This window comes from Anabrus simplex, chromosome X, assembly GCF_040414725.1.
Source record: "Anabrus simplex isolate iqAnaSimp1 chromosome X, ASM4041472v1, whole genome shotgun sequence".
NCBI lineage: Eukaryota > Metazoa > Arthropoda > Insecta > Orthoptera > Tettigoniidae > Anabrus > Anabrus simplex.
In genome coordinates this window covers 103839531-103858642 of record NC_090279.1, presented here as the reverse complement: position 1 = coordinate 103858642, position 19112 = coordinate 103839531, and the positions used below count along the sequence as shown (strand labels likewise).

The window sequence follows — 19112 nt, the reverse complement described above, 5'->3', positions numbered from 1 at the left end:
TCAAATCAGCACCTGTAAGAATTTTAAGTTTTAGTATGAAGTTATTTCTTCTAAAAAAAGTATTCCCTAAAATATGAGATCACCCCTCTTCAAGGATAGGCTTATTAATTGATTAAAAAAATGTGATTTCTGTTGAATGATACAAAAAGCTGTCTGATTTTAAGTGAAACCAACTACTATGTAGCAAAGTCACCTGATGATGAAGTCAATGAATTACTACTTACACTACTTTATCGTAACATCTCTCATGAATGTATCTCCATTAGTAGGCCTATATCTGGATTAGAAGTCCACGATCACTTGCATTAAAGATATAAGTATAAACACCCATTTCAATACCTTAGAACAAATGTAATTGCTGCGAACACTGAACCTATATCAGGCAGTAAGAAATAAGAAGCTTGGAAGGTGTTCAACAGTCAGGTAACAAGGACTGATTCAGGTGGAGATTGTCGAATGCAGAATAAACATAATAAATAGGCCTACAATACAAGTAATTTACTGATACAAATATCCAGTAACATTATATGAAAATACACTGGGGTAGTTGCAAAGAATTTGGAAATTTATTGAACATCTCCCTTGGTAAATTGCTCCAATCCCTAACTCCCTTCTTAAAAAAAAAAACAAATATTTGCCCCACTTTTCATCAACTTTATCACTGTACTGTGATCTTACCTACTACCACTGAAACGTATTCGTCTACCAATGTCATTCCACACCACCTATCCACCGACAGCTCGGAACATACCACTTAGTCCAGCAACTCGTCTCCTTTCACCCAAGTCTTCCCAGCCCAAACCCGACAAAATTTTTGTAACGCTACTCTTTTGTCAGAAATCAGCCACAACAAATCGTGCTTCTGTCTTTTGAACTTTTCCAGTTCTCAAATCAAGTAATCCCAGTGAGGGTATCATACACAGGAACTGTACTTAAGTTGGGGTCTTATCAGAGACTTATGTGCCCCCCCCTCCCTACATCCGTACTACAAACCCTAAATACCCTCATAAATATGTAAAGAGAGATCACCTCACTATAATAAAATGAAGTAAAATAAAGTAAGAACATACCAGGTACAAAGCCATCTTTCGTTCCAGCATGAACAATAACCAGTCTTCCTCCCTCAGACACAGGTCGACGAATTACTCCTTGAACATCGTGTCCAGATTTGTGTGGTTTATTCCAGGAGTATGTGGGTGACCCTGAAAGAGAAATTCACAATTGAAACCAAAGACACCTGATGAAGATAAATTATTCCAAGATTTTTTAATATAAAATGTAATTTATAACATATATATTCACCATTCATAAAAATCCAAGTCTCATCCAAGAAAACAACAGGTTTTGGTTTCTCACTGTCCTTATTACGCATGTATTCCCTCAGAAAACAGGATCTCTTAAAACAAATGTCTTCATTTTCTCTAACATACGCATAGGGATCACCTTTACTCCACACAAACCCCATGGCCTTCAAAATACTTCTTAATGATGTTTCGGAGCCCTTGTACAAATAAGTGTCATAATTTGCTTTCATGTGGTCGAAAACCTTTCTTACAGTTACGACTTCTCCTGTGGGAAGAAAAAAGAGAGTTACAAGGGACTCAAAAGAGCTGTATGACAATACATGCACAAAACATTTCTGGGAGCTTATCTCACCTGCGTGCCAATTTCTCTAAATAATGTTGCAATAGATTCCTTATGAAGTCACCTTACCTTTATGTAATTTATCATAAATAAACCTTGCTATCGCTTCCTTAGAAAAACTGTCCATGCCGGTCACTGGATGTTCATGCTTCCGGCGTTTACCTGGTGTAGAATATTCAACTCCCTTCTTGAAATTTCCTATTACTTGTCGGACTAAACCGAAACTACACTGTAAGAATACACACACAGAAATATATTACATACACATATACCGTAAGTCAACATGAATACACAAAGGTTAAGCCTACAAACCGTATCGAAGTCGACACAAGACATGGTATAGGCCTAGGCTTACATGATCAGGTTAGGTTAGGTTCAGAATGAAATACTGCTCCATTTCAACTGATTGTCATTATGCCGGAAACTTATCATAGAAACAAGATAAAAACGAACACTTACCCCAGTTAATAATGCAACTCTTGCCATTAGCTTCGTATCACTACGACTGATACCTTCTTCGTCGTTTTCCTGTTTCAATTGCTCGTAGCAATGTACAAGCATTTCTTGACCTGATGCTTGTAAAGGACGTAACCTTGGTTTCCTTTTTGGAGGAGTTCTTGCAGATTTTTCTTCCTTCTTAGACATCCCAATCGAATTCTGTTCGTATAAGTATGGGACGAAATAGGAACGTAATTAATAAAATGATGTGCTCATCATCTCACACAAACTATGTTATTAAATGCATTATCCGAACATGCCACAATTCTACATACCTGGTATTAGCCAAATAGATTTACAATCCCACAGAAAAAGAAAATATGCTTTAAATATTCTCGCAAATGTATCGCTAGTGACTTTAAAGGCAATGCGGTGGCAACACGCAATTCACGCTAGAACAGTGACTGAACTTTGCCAACGTGCCAGATTAACGGTAACAGTAAGACATCGTATCGGCAAGTAGGGTCCCTAAACTGTACGGGTACCGACATTGAAAAAGACCCAACAGCAAGAAAAGTTACTATAAATCAATACCTTAATATTACAGGGGAGAAAGGGTAAGGTTGCACCCTTAGGGTACGTCCTTACACGCCCGGGACTATAATCATAATCTTGAAGATAAAAGACAAAAGTCAGAGGCTTATGGTGAAGTTGTAGAACACGTTGAGGATACGAAGTTGTAGAATAGAAGTTGAAGAACAGTTTTAAATAGGATCTCTATGGACCATCTCAAAATTTGAAATAATGCTCAAATGTTGCAAGTTGTGAGTTTGTAGATATTCTAGTTGAAAAGGCATATAATAGTGGAATCTGTAAAAGGAAGTAAGAAACGTAGAGTTAATTGTTTGAAAATATTGAAGTAGAATCGTGTGCACTTACCATTTGACGGTGACAAAAATAGCTTGTAACACTATAAGTTAGAAGTATTTGCAACAGTAGACTTCTTGCTACGTGTGTTATAGCTGAAGGTTTGTGTTGGAGGGGGATCTGTTTGCGTTGACGTAACTATTGGCTTGTTTGTAGTATTTGGAGGGGGGCTGCTATTGGTGGGAGGGAAGGAAGAGAGTGTGTTACTGCGCATGTTGTATCGGTGTAAGGCCATTGGAGGGAGCGATGTTACGGTGGGTGTGGCTATGGGTTTATTGGTTGTATTTGAATTAGAGGTACTAGCGGTGGGGGGAAGGGAGGGGAATATATTACCTGTAGAAGAGGTGGGAAAGCTACTTGATGTGAGGTTGAAGATTTTTAAGAATATGTTGGTGAGGGGAGTTGATTCTCATAATAAAATAAGGATCTGTTCATACAAGGGGCTTTTTTTTATCAATGTTGTCATTTAGGTTCTTATCTTTGTTAAAATGTTGGTCGAGGAAAATAAATAAGTTTTCATATTCTGTCATGAGTTTACTTTTATCGACTCTTTTTAGGATATGGAGGTCTTGTTCTATTGTGGTGAATTTATGCCCTGTGTCCCTCATGTGGTTGGCCATTGCAGAGAATTTGTTGTGTCTTTGGGCGTATGCTCAGCGTATCTGGTGGAGAAGCTGCAGCCAGTTTGGCCAACATAAGAAAAATTACATGTAGAGCATTTCAATCTGTATATTCCTGATCCAGAGTAACTATTGTCTGTGATGTTAATAGAGTGGTGATTAAAGAATAAATTACGATTAGTATTTTTTGTTGTGTAGGCTATTTTTATTTCGTGCTTCATTAATGAATTGGTTATCGGATAAATACTATGGTTAGTGAACATGAATTTAGCGTATTTTGGTTTGACGGGTTTGAATGGAGTTAAATTTGTAGCTAGTTTCAAGTTTGGTTTTATTAATGATTTTATTAATCATACTCGTGTTAAATCCATTGAATTTAGCTATTTCCTTAATGAATAGTAATTCTTTCTTTAAATTAATACAGGACATAGGGATCTTTATTGCTCTATATATTAAACTGTGATAAGTGGCTTTTTAATGTGAATTGGGATGTAAAGAATCATTTTTTATGGTTGTTGGAGAAAAGGTGGGTTTTCTGTATATTTGGAAGTTGAATTTCTTCAATGCTCGTGTGATTTTGATGTCTAATAAGTTCGAAGAGTTATTGAATTCATCTTCTTTAGTGAATTTAATATTATTATCTAAGTTGTTGAGAAATGATAGTATGTTATTGCTGTTGATTTATCAATGATAGCTATGGTATCGTCAACATAGCGATGCCAAAGACAGAGTCCGTTGATATTATTAACCTCTCAGCGTCGCAACCATTTTAGGAGTTTCCTACCCCGCGGCCGGATGAGATTTCAACTACGCACGACTGAAATACATTGATTCACTACAAGTATAAGAGTAGCCCGATACTCACGAAATTTTGAATTCCTTATGATAGAACTATGTACATGCAGATAATGACACAATTATTTCACATTACCTTAGTAATTTAGTTTCATGTGATAGAGTTCGGAGCACTCTTCGAGACAGAGACCCATGTCACACTCCTGGCTGCAGTACACCGACGTCGTCTTTTCTCCGTGTTTTGAACACACGATACGTCTCTGAGGTTTTTATTTCTCACCCTTGTGTGATAATTTCGTGATAAAATGTCTTTCCTGCAACCTTGGAACTGTATTATCTGATGCGCGCCGGCCTTGAATATTTCGTTTCCCGGCCGAGCAAACTTATTATGTAAACAAACCTTCCTCCAGCTGAACCCGATAAGATAACTGCTCAGTGTTTATCCCTGTGACTTGTCTGGATATTATTAGAGAATTTAGGAATCCAAATTTACTGTTGAAAACGTCCCTTTGACCTGTATAATTATCAATAGTCTCCTACACGAAATTTCCAAGTACTGGTTCATCGTCATTGTCACTCTCATCATTTACCACAGCCACATCATCTATTTCATTATCACTGCTGCTAATACTGTCACTACTACTTCCGACTAAACTTTCATCTAAATTATACAATATTTCAAGCACATTACTGTCAGTCAAACCACAGCTGAGCGCGGCGCGTCACACGGACTGGTGAAGCTGCAGCGAGGCCGAAAGCAGCAGGGGAATAACATTCATGACGAAACAAACCAACTCGATACATATTTCAGATAAAAGGTCGAGACATCGTCTTTCAAGCGAGATATATACCACGAACAACTGGTTCTTGTATCGTATGACAGAAAGCAGCACTAACTGATGCCTACACAGAGCGCTCGTGGAGAGTTACGAAAATATTACAAGCCGAGAAATAAAGACAATATGATAAATATTTTGCACTCTCAATGTACAAATAGAGCAAGGAACATCACGCGAAAAGACAAACTTCTTGTGTCATCATTTCTTTATTTTATTACGTGGGAAAGAATGAAGCAAACAGACAGATTACTAGTGCTCAGACGTACTTGACAAGCAGAGACTACTAGTGCTAAGACTTACTTGACAAGCAGAGACTACTAGTGCTCAGACATACTTGACAAGCAGAGACTACTAGTGCTCAGACGTACTTGACAAGCAGAGACTACTAGTGCTCAGACGTACTTGACAAGCAGAGACTACTAGTGCTCAGACTTTCTTGACAAATATTTACCCTTACTAAAACAACTACATTGTAACGATCTTCATTCTTATTTTACAACACTGATAAACCCCAACATTTCTTCTTGGAAACAAAACAATTTGCAAATCCATAACTCCAAAACTCTTCGCGCTATACCCGTAAATGCGAAACCATGCATGGGTCTATACCACGTATAGAGGTCGGCGGCTACGGAAGAAAAGAGGGTCTATACAACGTATAGAGGTCGGCGCTGAGGGGTTAATAATCTTACTAGGTTCGAGATTATCTAAGTATATATCGGCTAGTATTCCAGATAACGGGTTTCCCATCACTAGACCTTCTTGTTTGTAAATTTTCTTATTGAAGGTAAAATTGTTCTTGTCTAAAACGAAATGAAGTAATTTTAACTATTCATCAATTTTGATTTTACTCAGTGCTATGTTTCAACAGATTGTTTTTATGATGTTAATAGTATTGTTGATAGGGATATTAGTATACATGTTGGTGATGTCAAAAGAACGTAGAACGTGGTTTGGTTGTAGACTGAACTTATTTAGGGAATTACAAAGTTCGATCGAGTTCTTTATGGGGTTGGAGTTGTGAAATTTAAAATGTTTTTTCAGGAATTTGTGTAGGAATTGAGAAGTTTTATAGGTAGGACTATTTATACTATTAATTATAGGCTGAATGGGGACATCCTTTTTATGAATTTTGGGCAATGATCTGACTGTAGGTAATTTTTGGTTCATTGCAGTTAATTTCTGATAATCTTGATCATTTAAAATGAAGTTAGAATTTTTAAGAAGGTTCTTTAAGTTATGCTGTATTTTGTTTGTTGGATCTTTGTTAATGAAGGTATAGGTATTGTCTGAAAAAACGGTATCAGTTTTATTGATGTAATCTTGTTTGTTCATTATTACTATGGTGTTGCCCTTATCTGCTTTTGTACGTTGTTGTTATGGACTTTGGATTTCAGGTTTAGAATTTGTTTCGAGACGTTGTAGTTATTAGATGTTATCTCATTAATCAAAGTTGGAAGTTTCTTTTTTTTTACTTCATAACGTACGTCATTCTGTACAATATAAAATGGCACATATAAAAATATATACAAGTATGTACAAAGTCTGGAGAGTAAAAAGTGATACTCTTTATTACGAAGACCTTATTTCCATGAGTGTATAATTTTTTATAACACTAAGCACCCCATTTGTACTTTGTTCCAAACATCTTAGTATGTATATTCCTTGTATAATTATTAACTATTACTCACCTGTACCACACTAACATCTCTCATTTCATCTACCACACTTCACTTTGTAATTTATAAATCCATAAGATTCTTACCGTTAAAATAACATGTTTTAGGATTTCGCCAAAAGTCAGATCATTGCCCAAAATTCATAAAAAGGATGTCCCCATTCAGCCTATAAATAATAGTATAAATAGTCCTACCTATAAAACTTCTCAATTCCTACACAAATTCCTAAAAAAACATTTCAAATTTCACAACTCCAACCCCATAAACCCCCTACGTGGGTTGAAACTGGTCCCATATAATTTAAATTATTGTAAATACATCTTAGTATTGAATAGTTGGAAACCTCTACTGTGTTATTATTCATACGTTATTCTCAGTTCATTGCGGACCAACAACATGAAATTCCTTTCTTCCTTCGTCATTTAACGCTTTTAACAGTTCAACAGGAATCTCATCTATTCCCATTGCTTTTCTATTTTTCATCTTGTTCAGTGATGCTTCGATCTCTCTTCTCAGTATGGTTTCCCCTTTATCATCCCCTTTAACCATATCCTCTTCCTCTAATTCAAGTTCTTCATTTGGTCAATTGTCCCGATCATATAGCCATTCTATGTATTCTTCCCATCTTTACATTGTTTCTTGGGGTTCATATATATTTGTGCCATCTGTAGCCTCTATTTCCTTATTGCTGTTGTTCCTTCTCTTTTCTCTGAATACTATATTTGTTGCTTCTTTGTACATCGTCATATTTCCCTTCTTTCTCCAGTTGCTCTATCTCATCACACTTTTCTGTCAACCATTTCTTCTTTGCTTTTTCTGTTTCTCTTCTTAATTCATTATTTAACTTCCTGTAGTTATGCTTTCCTCCTTCTGTATTTACTGTTTTCCATTTCCTGCGTTCCTGCATTTTACTTATCATTTCTGATGTTATCCATTCCTTCTTTGCCCTTTTCCTCTCCTTGACTCCAAGCGTTTTCTTAGCTGCTTCTTTTATCCCATTTTTAAAAGTTTTCCATCTCCTTTCTACATTTTCTGTTTAATTTCCTAATCAATCAATCGCTACTGATCTGCATTTAGGGCAGTCGCCCAGGTGGCAGATTCCCTATCTGTCGTTTTCCTAGCCTTTTCTTAAATCATCGCAAATAAATTGGAAAATTATTGAACCTTTCCCTTGGTAAGTTATTCCAAATCCCTAACTCCCTTTCCTATAAACGAATATTTGTCCCAATTTGTCCTCTTAAATTCCAACTTTATCTTCAGATTGTGATCTTTCCTACTTTTAAAGACAGCACTCAAACTTATTCGTCTACTGATGTCGTCCCACGCCATCTCTCCACTAACGTATTATTGTTACAATACTCATCCTCTAGTTCTCTACACTTGTCTTTATCTTTCAGTTTCTCAATATTAATTTCTTCTCTCTTCTTTCCTTTCCATACTATTTTCAATTTGATCAGTACCTCTGCTACAACTAATATATGGTCAGAATAAATGTCTGGTCCTGGGTAACATTTAGCATTCTTTAGGCAGTTTCTATACCGTTGTTGTATCATATAATCAATTTGATATTTCTTGTCATCTAATCGAGATATCCAAGTATACCTTCTCCTTTTGTGGTTGTCAAACAAAATGTTTCCAACCACCATGCAATTCTCGTTACAGAATTCAATCAACCTTTCTCCCCTCTCATTTCTGTCTCCCAATCCAAATTTACCAATGGTCTTACCATCTGATCCTTCACCAACAACAGCATTCCAATCACCCATTACAACAATACATGCATTCTTTTCCTCTTTCTCAATGAGTTGATCTATCTTCCCATAACACTCTTCTACCTCTTCATCAGAATGATTACAGGTCGGCATATAAACTTGAATGATCACTAAGTCTTTTCTTTTCCCTTTCAGTCTTATCATAATCCTTCCATTGATATATTCAACCTTCATAACTTTGTTCTTCAGTCGTTTTCCAATCAGTATTCCAACTCCATGCAATCCATTTTTATCTTCACCGGAATAGTACATTCGGAAGTCACCGTTTTCTAGTTCTCCACATCCACCCCATCTCACTTCATACATTCCAAGTACATCCAAATTATTTCTCTTCATCTCATATTTAGCGTTTTCTAATTTTCCTTCCTGTAAAAGGGTTAGAACATTCCACGTCCCTATCCGTAATAATTCTTCGTTCTTCTTCTCCTTCCTTCCATATTTTAAAAACCTCGTTGTACACCCCTCCCGGAGATCCGAATGAGGGGAATCTTTACCTCCGGAATCTTTTACAAAGAGGTCCATCTCATGAACGTCTTGGGAGATACTGCCAGTGGTGGTTTCCCGTTGCCTTCCACTGTCCTCCACATCCTGTCGGCTCGCTGACCCAGATTCCCGCTGGGGTTGATACCCAACTTTCCATTGGGTTGCTCAGCTTAACAGGGGCACCACGTGTAGGTAGAATTGTGGAGAATTGGGGTGAGAGAGGCTAAGAGAACTCTCTTGTTGAGTTCTTATATTCGTATCTCACCCCCATTTATTAGCCATTTATTACATGTCCATAGTAAATTTCCCTTTTTATTTTTGAGAGCGTTGAATTCTGTGGTTGTGATGGAAGGACAATCTTTATGGTACTTCTTACAGTTTCCGTCACAACCAATGGCACTGCTATCGTTCTCCTTGTCAAAGGGTTTCTCACATTGAGGACAATTTTCTGAATTGGAATTGATAGGTATACTTGCAGTTATTTTAAAGTCACACGTTCACTTAATGATTCACTAGGCTCACTGTAGTATACGTTTTATCAATGTTAAGTCAGTAAATGTAGATTGGTCGTAATTGTTTATGAAAAACTGCAAAAAATTGAACACACAGTCGTATTCTCTTTATGATTTTTATCTTGTTGATTGAGGTTAAATATAATTACAGTTCCTCTGTTGTTGTTCTAGGGAAATCATGTTGAGAATCATGATGACTCTCTCACAGAGCATGATCCTCATTTTGAACCTATTATCACACTTCCTGAGGTAGCCGTGTCTACATTAGAAGAGGACGAGGTGGAAATGATAAAATTGTAAGTTGTAAATCCACAGAATGGCATGCAAAATACTACCTTCTTTCATTTCAGTCTGTTGTATGATAGTTTTATGTTTTCAGGAGGGCAAAACTCTTCCGATATGACAAAACAGAAGTGCCTCCTGAATGGAAGGAACGTGGAACAGGCGATATTAAACTGTTGAGGCATACATTGAAAAATTGTGTACGTGTTGTTATGCGCAGAGATAAGACTTTGAAGCTGTGTGCGAATCACTATGGTAAATAATTGCACATAATTTTGTAGAAATAATTTTTAGCCTGGACAGGAGTTCTGAAATATTGATGTTAGGCCCCAAAAATTGAATATATGTTTTGCTTTCTTTTTAGTGACGCCATGGATGGAGTTGAAACCCAGCCACGGAAGTGACAGAGCTTGGGTCTACAGCGTTGAAGGAGACTATGCTGATGGTGAAATAAAGCGTGAATTGTTAGCAGTTAGATTTGCTAACGCTGAAAGTGAGTATGATATAATTTTGGGTGCCGCTTCCATATCCAGTGTGCAGACTTAGGGATGTTAAAAATCATATAAAAATGATGTGCAATGATACTTTATGTAGCAGAAAGGAGATATCCTTCCTTTATGCTTGCTAGAAACCCACCATCCCGTCCCAAGAAGTATTATTACTTATATAGCAGAATTAAAACCGACACTGTAAATCAGCTGAATGCGACCATGTGCTGTGTTCCTATTGGCTGGCCAATGTTTGCGATGTGTTCCTATTCATTATTTATGAGCTTCATATCCGTATTGATAGATTACACGTACAGTAGAACCTCGATTATACGTTCCCGGAAGCTACGTTTTCTCATATTATGCGTTCAAATTATGTGGTCCGCGAGCATCCTAATTAAGTCACGTAAAAATCTCGCATTATCAGTTCCTCGAAGAAACGATTTTCCGTATCAACTGTTAAGAAATTTCAGTCCCATCAACGCTAAATCATCGATCACGCGTTTTTCAAGAAACTCTATCTCGCGAAAGGACGGCAACGCATACTTGCGGATCTTGGTGTTAACGTCCAGTCATTGCGGTAATCTGAGGATAATACCAATATAAAGGTCCGTTATTGGACATTATAAATTTTCCAGCTAACTCATTTCTTGTTGCCTGCGTTTCGCCCTCGTGTGCTAAGTTAGGCTCGTCAGTTGGGACTTAGCACACCACCCAAGACGCGAGGCTAGTGCATACCGTGGAGGCCACTGCATAGGCTATTTGAAGCCACCAGCAGTGTCAATGCACTATGAGAGCTATGTCTCATTTCCAAAAATAGATGCCTGCCTGGCCATCAAATGATATAGATGTTGATTCCGATAGGGAACCTAAAATATTTGTCCTGAATGAGCAAATTTATAATACCAATATAAAGGTATTGGTATATTGGTATTATATTGGTATTATAAATTTGCTCATTCAGGACAAATATTTTAGGTTCCCTATCGGAATCAACATCTATGTAATCTGAGGAAGCGGAAAAGCGATCGGCGGTGAACTTGCGTAAGGAACCATCTTAGCTTCGCATTCGGGTGGTATTGTTTAGAGAATCGAAATCACAAAGCAGAGAGTGTCCACAACAATTGGAAGGAGACAGAGCGCATTTCGACAGCTCTACTTGAAGACGGAACGAGTTTCGTCAAATGTTCGTACTTGCAAAACGTCTACAATGTGTCCTGAGTTAGATGTTTACTTTCTTTTTCTTCTTTTTTTTTTCTTCGGGTGTATCACCGAACAGGTTTTCGGCACTTCCCTCAGGGCACTGTATAGTCACTGAGCTTTCAGGCAGTAATCTAAACTGCTCCTTCTTAAGTAACATAAATTTAGTATTTTAATATTATCGCATAAGATAATACATAATACATAAAGCCATGCGAGGTTTTGGGATTGCCTATTACTGTTTTGGTCCTAATGTAAGACTAGGAATTTCACGTTATTGTGTTAAAATGTTAAAATCGCAGTCGTTTTATTTGCGCACGTTACTTGTAAAAACCTTTGCATCATTTCGCACTCGTACCGACTTCAGCGAGCGCGTTTTGCAGCTGAGGTCAAGGTCGCGAATAACTGTAAATTCGGAAGTTTTGATGATATTTTCTCTCTTTCCAATTTAATCGTGATTAGTGACGGACATAATTGAATATGCTGCATTTGAAAACTTGAGAATCGATACTTACATTCCAAACAATATTCTCGAGTTCAATATAACCTTTAAAAGTCGATGTAGGCCGTAGGCCTAATTTGCGCGGTACAAGATTTCCACAAACTGACTACGAACAGTATAGCCTACTGTTGACCAAATTACGATGGAAGATTTAAAGAAAAAGGGATTTTGCCATTATGTTGGGCGCTTTTCTATCCAATGTGCTTTATTTTATTAGATTTGAGAATTAAAAAATACTTAGGTCGATTGTTCGGCTTGACGTTATTAGGTTTTCCGAACAGTTTGACCGATCAAAGTTGACCGAACTGAAAGAAGTTTCCAGAGGAAACCGACGAAATTTCCTCGGTAAAACTGAATGTAAAGTTTCGAGACTTTTAAGCCGCGTACCGGTAATTAATGTTTGAAGCCGGCCCCGTGGTCAAACTTGCCTGCCTCTCACCCGGAGGACCCAGGTTCAATTCCCGGCTGGGTCAGGCATTTTTACCTGGATATGAGGGCTGGTTCCAGGTTCACTCATTCTATGATTACCTTTAATTGAGGCGCTATTTAATGGTGAAATGGTGACCCCAAGAGCCAGGAATAACGGCCGAGGGGATTCGTCACACTGACCATGCGTCACCTCGTAATCTGCAGGCGTTTGGACCGAGCAGCAGTCGCTTGGTAGGCGGAAGGCCCATTATGGTTGTAGTTTAGTTTGATTTAGGGGTGTTCGTAAGTTTTTAAGTATACATATGTCTTTTTTGTGATATTTAGCCAAATTGTTCATGCTTCATTCATTCCCGGATTTTCCGTTTTCCCGTGTTGTACGTTTTTTATTTCGGTGGTCCCTCCAAAAATGGAGAATCAAGGTTCTGCTGTATATGGAAAAGAAAGGATTCCACCTGATCAATATAATTCATTGTACTTATAGTTCTTACAGTACCGGTTTCGGCCTATTTGGCCATCAGCTGGCTAATGTTGATGTTCTGCGTGAATTGTCTGAAAGGAGATGCCATCATTGATTGGCATATCCGGATATGTCTAATGGGGCATATAGGTTATGATTTATCGTTTAAATTGCGGTACGCGAGTGTAAATGGCCTTGAGGTTTAAATTGTGATTATAAAAAACCTGAACTTAAGAGCTAATCAGTGCTACAAACACATAACACATTAAAATATACTAAAAACATATGTAGGCCTAAAGCACTGATTAATTTATATGTTAATGTCTTGCACGTATCTTCTTCTTTTGGTAGAGTCTTATGGCTGTGAATTACATCAGTTGATGCTAGTGCTTGTGAACAATAATATAAATAAGTCTAAAACTTGATGAGTTTAATTGTTTGTGTCTTGCATATGCTTTCTTCTTGTACTTGTCGTGCTGTTAATCATAGATTTGCGTCGGTTGATACTATGTTTGTAAGCAATAATGGGTTTCTATCATGTATTCTATTTAGTTGTTTAGTAGCTAGATGTATTATAATAAAACACTTGTCGTTAAAAGCTCCACTTTAGCTTCATAGTAGGTGAAATCTTGTTCGTTTGAGTTAGAAGCATAAGATGAAGACGTAGTATTGTTTTGAGTATGATTAAAATTCTGACAGCGGTGGTAGTTCCTTTCCTGTCTATATTTGTGTTCTGGTATTATGGTTATTGCTGTTGTTAGCTATATGTGCGGGCAATGAATAGCACTGAAATATCGTAACACACTAATTTATTACGGTAGCATACAGGGCAATATGGCCTTCCCGGTGCAAAAGAATGACAACACAGTACACATGAAGTTACATGACAAACCTGGGCCTAAAGACCCTCAAAGTAGTCCCCTGCTACTGACACCACACGCTGCCAACCATGTGGGAGGCGCTGAATACCATCTGCCTTAGCATTTGCCGCACCATGGGTGAATCGGGTCATCTGTTGACGCACAGCATTAGCTTGCAAACTGCCTACCACATAGTGGTTCCTTAACCTTTCAAATGAGATCAAAGTCACAGGGCGAAATGTCGGGAGAGCACGGTGGGTGCTCCAATTCTTCCCATCCCCAACATCGCAGTAGCTGCCCTACACACTCTGCTTATGTGGTTTTGCGTTGTTGTGCAGGATTATTGCACCATCCACAAGATCCGGACATTTCTCCAGAACGCCACGTCGTATCTGTCGCACCAGGAAGTCCGTGTAGTACTGTGCGGTCACTTTTCTGCCATGTGGAACAAAGTGGCAAACAATGACACCACTGACGTCATACGCGACGGTCACCATCAATTTGACTGGGGAAGGATTCTGACGGACCTTCTGCCTCCTTGGTGATCCAGCATGTCGCCACTCTGTGGACTGATGTTTCAGTTCAGGTGTGTATGCCTTGGACCAAAATTCATCTATGGCGATTATTCATGACAAGAATTCCCAGCCTGCAAGGGTCGGAGCATATTGCATAGCGCACCCACCTTTGATGAGATTTTGCACAGTTACAGCTCATTACGCAATATCCTGTGAACGGTACGTTTTTCGATGCCACTTGCCCTCTCTAACTCCAGTAGCGTCCATCGTCTAGTCTTTATCCAGGAGCTGCTCGATGACGGCACGTGCCACGTTGGTCCGCACACTGACAGGTCGTCCCGAACGTTGCTCATGACTGGTTGACACACATCCTTGCTGAAACTTTCCTACCCACCGTGCTACTGTACTGTATGGTAGGGCATTATTCCCAAGGGCTTCCACTAATTCACTGTCTCCCACGGAGAATGGCTATTTTAATGTAAGCGCGCCGCTCAACACGGGTTACTTCCATCTCGCACGACACTCACCAACTGACTGATTTCACAGCCCTCGCTGTGCTACTACCGGCTATCAGAGAGGCATCTGTTGTTTTGCATACACACTATGTTTGCAGAACTTCCACACGACACATATACGTTTGTGATCCGTTCACATATCTACAAGAAAAAAAATAGTTGCCATGACTTTTGCCCCAATCCTCGTATTATCTTCGATATAAATCTCCTGGAACTGTATATAGGATAATATCTTTTGTTTATTTCCACCTATTCAATACATTACAAGAAGTTGGCATTTACTTTAAAACATTATTCAGATGAGACATGTTTCGCCTCTCACTGTGAGGCATCTTCAGTCATTATCAAAAACCTTATTATTTTACCAGGCATCTGGTTAAAGATATTCAAAAATGTGTTTGATGATTATAAGAGAGGTAAGATTTACGTTAGTTATAAACATGTTCATGAAGTAACTAAAAATCAAATATATTGATAAAAACATATGTAGTTCTTTGTTGAATAGGACTTGTTTGATTCTACTATAGTAAGAGAAGGTGGCTTGAAGCCGTAGTCGTTAATAGATGTCTAATAGATAGTGGAAGGCATAAAATATCAATTCTATGAGAATATACATTACATTCAAATGATACTAAAAACTAGTGGATTCAAAGGTAGTACATATAAAATGTTCAATGAAATAACTATAGATCTAATAAAATGATAAACACATATGTAGTTCTTTGTTAATTAGGACGTCGTAAGATTGTACGGCTTAAAGCCGTAGTCATTAATAGATGTCTAATACATAGTGGAAGGCATATGAAATCAGTTCAATGAGAATATATAATACAAACAATTGATACATAAAAACTGGTAGATTCATAAGAGGTACATTTAAAAATGAAGGCGTCATGTGACTATAAAAGACAGTTGATGGCTTAAAGCCGTAGTCAAAGTTTGAAATGTAGGTCAAATAACTGCTAAATATATGGTAAAAAGATATAAGTCAAAATATACAGCTTAGTATAAAAAATATGAAGGAAAAACATTCCAATTGCTTGACAAAAGTTTCTTGACGTTGGCATGCGTATGTCCGTGATATTTATTGGTCAACATTTCGTAGGTTATTTTAGATTTATTCGGCAAGATTGCGTTGACAAGAAGTTCACCAGATGTTTATAGTTGGCCTAATTTGTAAAAAGAAAGTTGCAGAGATGATGATGGGTGGAAATTCTCAACGTTGGTATGGTTTTTTGATGTGAAGGTTGGAGAGCTGTTGTGTTCTTCTTCAATGACAATATATTTTATAAAACGTTGATTGTAAATAATTTATACTATTGAAGAGTATTATGGAAGTTTGATGAAGCTGTTGAATTATTGTTGTTATAGAATGGTTCTGAAATGAAGAAAAAACTGTAGTTAATTTTGACGAAAATGAAAGAAAACATGGGAACGACCTTCCCATGTTTTCTTTCATTTTCGTCAAAATTAACTACAGTTTTTTCTTCATTTCAGAACCATTCTATAACAACAATAATTCAACAGCTTCATCAAACTTCCATAATACTCTTCAATAGTATAAATTATTTACAATCAACGTTTTATAAAATATATTGTCATTGAAGAAGAACACAACAGCTCTCCAACCTTCACATCAAAAAACCATACCAACGTTGAGAATTTCCACCCATCATCATCTCTGCAACTTTCTTTTTACAAATTAGGCCAACTATAAACATCTGGTGAACTTCTTGTCAACGCAATCTTGCCGAATAAATCTAAAATAACCTACGAAATGTTGACCAATAAATATCACGGACATACGCATGCCAACGTCAAGAAACTTTTGTCAAGCAATTGGAATGTTTTTCCTTCATATTTTTTATGCTAAGCTGTATATTTTGACATATCTTTTTACCATATATTTAGCAGTTATTTGACCTACATTTTAAACTTTGACTACGGCTTTAAGCCATCAACTGTCTTTTATAGTCACATGACGCCTTCATTTTTAAATGTACCTCTTATGAATCTACCAGTTTTTATGTATCAATTGTTTGTATTATATATTCTCATTGAACTGATTTCATATGCCTTCCACTATGTATTAGACATCTATTAATGACTACGGCTTTAAGCCGTACAATCTTACGACGTCCTAATTAACAAAGAACTACATATGTGTTTATCATTTTATTAGATCTATAGTTATTTCATTGAACATTTTATATGTACTACCTTTGAATCCACTAGTTTTTAGTATCATTTGAATGTAATGTATATTCTCATAGAACTGATATTTTATGCCTTCCACTATCTATTAGACATCTATTAACGACTACGGCTTCAAGCCACCTTCTCTTACTATAGTAGAATCAAACAAGTCCTATTCAACAAAGAACTACATATGTTTTTATCAATATATTTGATTTTTAGTTACTTCATGAACATGTTTATAACTAACGTAAATCTTACCTCTCTTATAATCATCAAACACATTTTTGAATATCTTTAACCAGATGCCTGGTAAAATAATAAGGTTTTTGATAATGACTGAAGATGCCTCACAGTGAGAGGCGAAACATGTCTCATCTGAATAATGTTTTAAAGTAAATGCCAACTTCTTGTAATGTATTGAATAGGTGGAAATAAACAAAAGATATTATCCTATATACAGTTTATGAAACTTTCAATACGGACGAAAAATGATTTTCATCACTTGTAATAAATCTCCTGGCCCGAGAGACAGTGTCACCGTCTAGGAAGCCCGCCTCCCTCTTCAGGGGAGGAATGAAAATATTTAGTAGTTACATGATCAGTCAACTTTAGCATATTATTTGGGAAGGTGTAAGCAGTGTCATACTCCTTGGGTGTCATGGCCATCGTATTTGACACAAACATTGGAGTACATACCCCAGGACTTGAAGGCTCTCTCATACTTTCATTATTTCCATGGTATACTCCACACGAAACTCACATTGAGAATTGCCAATGTCGAAACTGTGATTTGAACCTTGGAATATTCAAAGAGTGCGTCTGTCCATTTTTATCACGGAGCGTAAGTTAACCCTTAACTTGACGATGTGCCATTTTTGGCACACTAATATTAAAAAAATATTATCAAATCATCAAGTCTAGCTTTGCATATTTCCTTATGACTATGTATTTATCGGACATTCTACAGCACGTGGAAAGAGTTATGTCTCCATCTGCTGGTGCAACTGTGTACTGCATCTACTTTGAGTGAACATGGCGGAGAGAAAGCGCGGTCACCCTAGACAGCAGGTAAATATATGTTTCAAATCGTGTTCGTAGAGCTAAAACAATAGTTTCCAGTTGTCAAATTATAAGCAAGAAGGTTTAGAATTTTGGCTAATGCTTGTTATTTTCTTCTAAACACTAAATTAGAGTAGTTATAATAAGTTGAATTATAGCGTGCCATTTTTGGCACATTACCAAATTTACGAGAGAGCTGCTATTTGTACAAATGTGCCAGAAATGGCACAGTGCCAAATATTCAGTAATACCTGTAAGTTTTAGAATTTCCTGAAATATTCAATATAGCTCCTCTGTTTCAAACTTTTGTGCACAATGCATATGATTTTTATTCAATTTTCTGTGACAGAAACCATGTTATAAGTTACATATTTTATGTAACATTTACTATACGATACTCATTTCAATTTTAGGAAGAAAATGAGGCATTTTCCCATCGCACAAGGAGAATAATGGCGTTAATTCCTGAGCCAGGATCATCGGACATTGGTTCAGATCTTGATGACGAAGAAAAGGATGAACTTCATTATTTTTTGGAAGATGCCCATAAGGAGACTGCAAGTGACTGTGAATCTGATAGTGACAATGTGAGTTCACCTCCACCATTTCTTCCAGACGAGCTTGTGGAAATGCTTGACAATTTTGATAAATATGACTTTTTGGACACAACAGATGGTATTGCTTCAAAAATAAATGAACCTACAGAATTTGGGGAAGATACATTTTGTGACAATTCGATTCCAGCAGTGGTTCCATCTCCTCAAAATATCATGGGAAGTGAACTGAGTAGAAGTATTGGTGATTCTGGCCTGGTGGCTGCTGGTTGTAGTGCTGAGACCGTTGCATCTTGTTGGTGACTGGTCCTGAAGCTCTTATTTCTCCATTTGCTGGCAACAT

General features: G+C 37.3%; 1 protein-coding gene across 2 annotated transcripts in view; it reads left to right on the top strand.

Moving 5' to 3' along the window:
- Positions 1–19112, top strand: part of LOC136886349 (ran-specific GTPase-activating protein) — a 78411-nt gene that overhangs the window by 22606 nt on the left and 36693 nt on the right. For both annotated transcript variants that reach the window (XM_067159088.2, XM_067159087.2), the window contains exons 2-4: positions 9881–10005; positions 10089–10246; positions 10356–10484. In XM_067159088.2, the coding sequence (XP_067015189.2) occupies positions 9881–10005; positions 10089–10246; positions 10356–10484 (412 nt within the window). The remainder of the gene's footprint in view (positions 1–9880; positions 10006–10088; positions 10247–10355; positions 10485–19112) is intronic.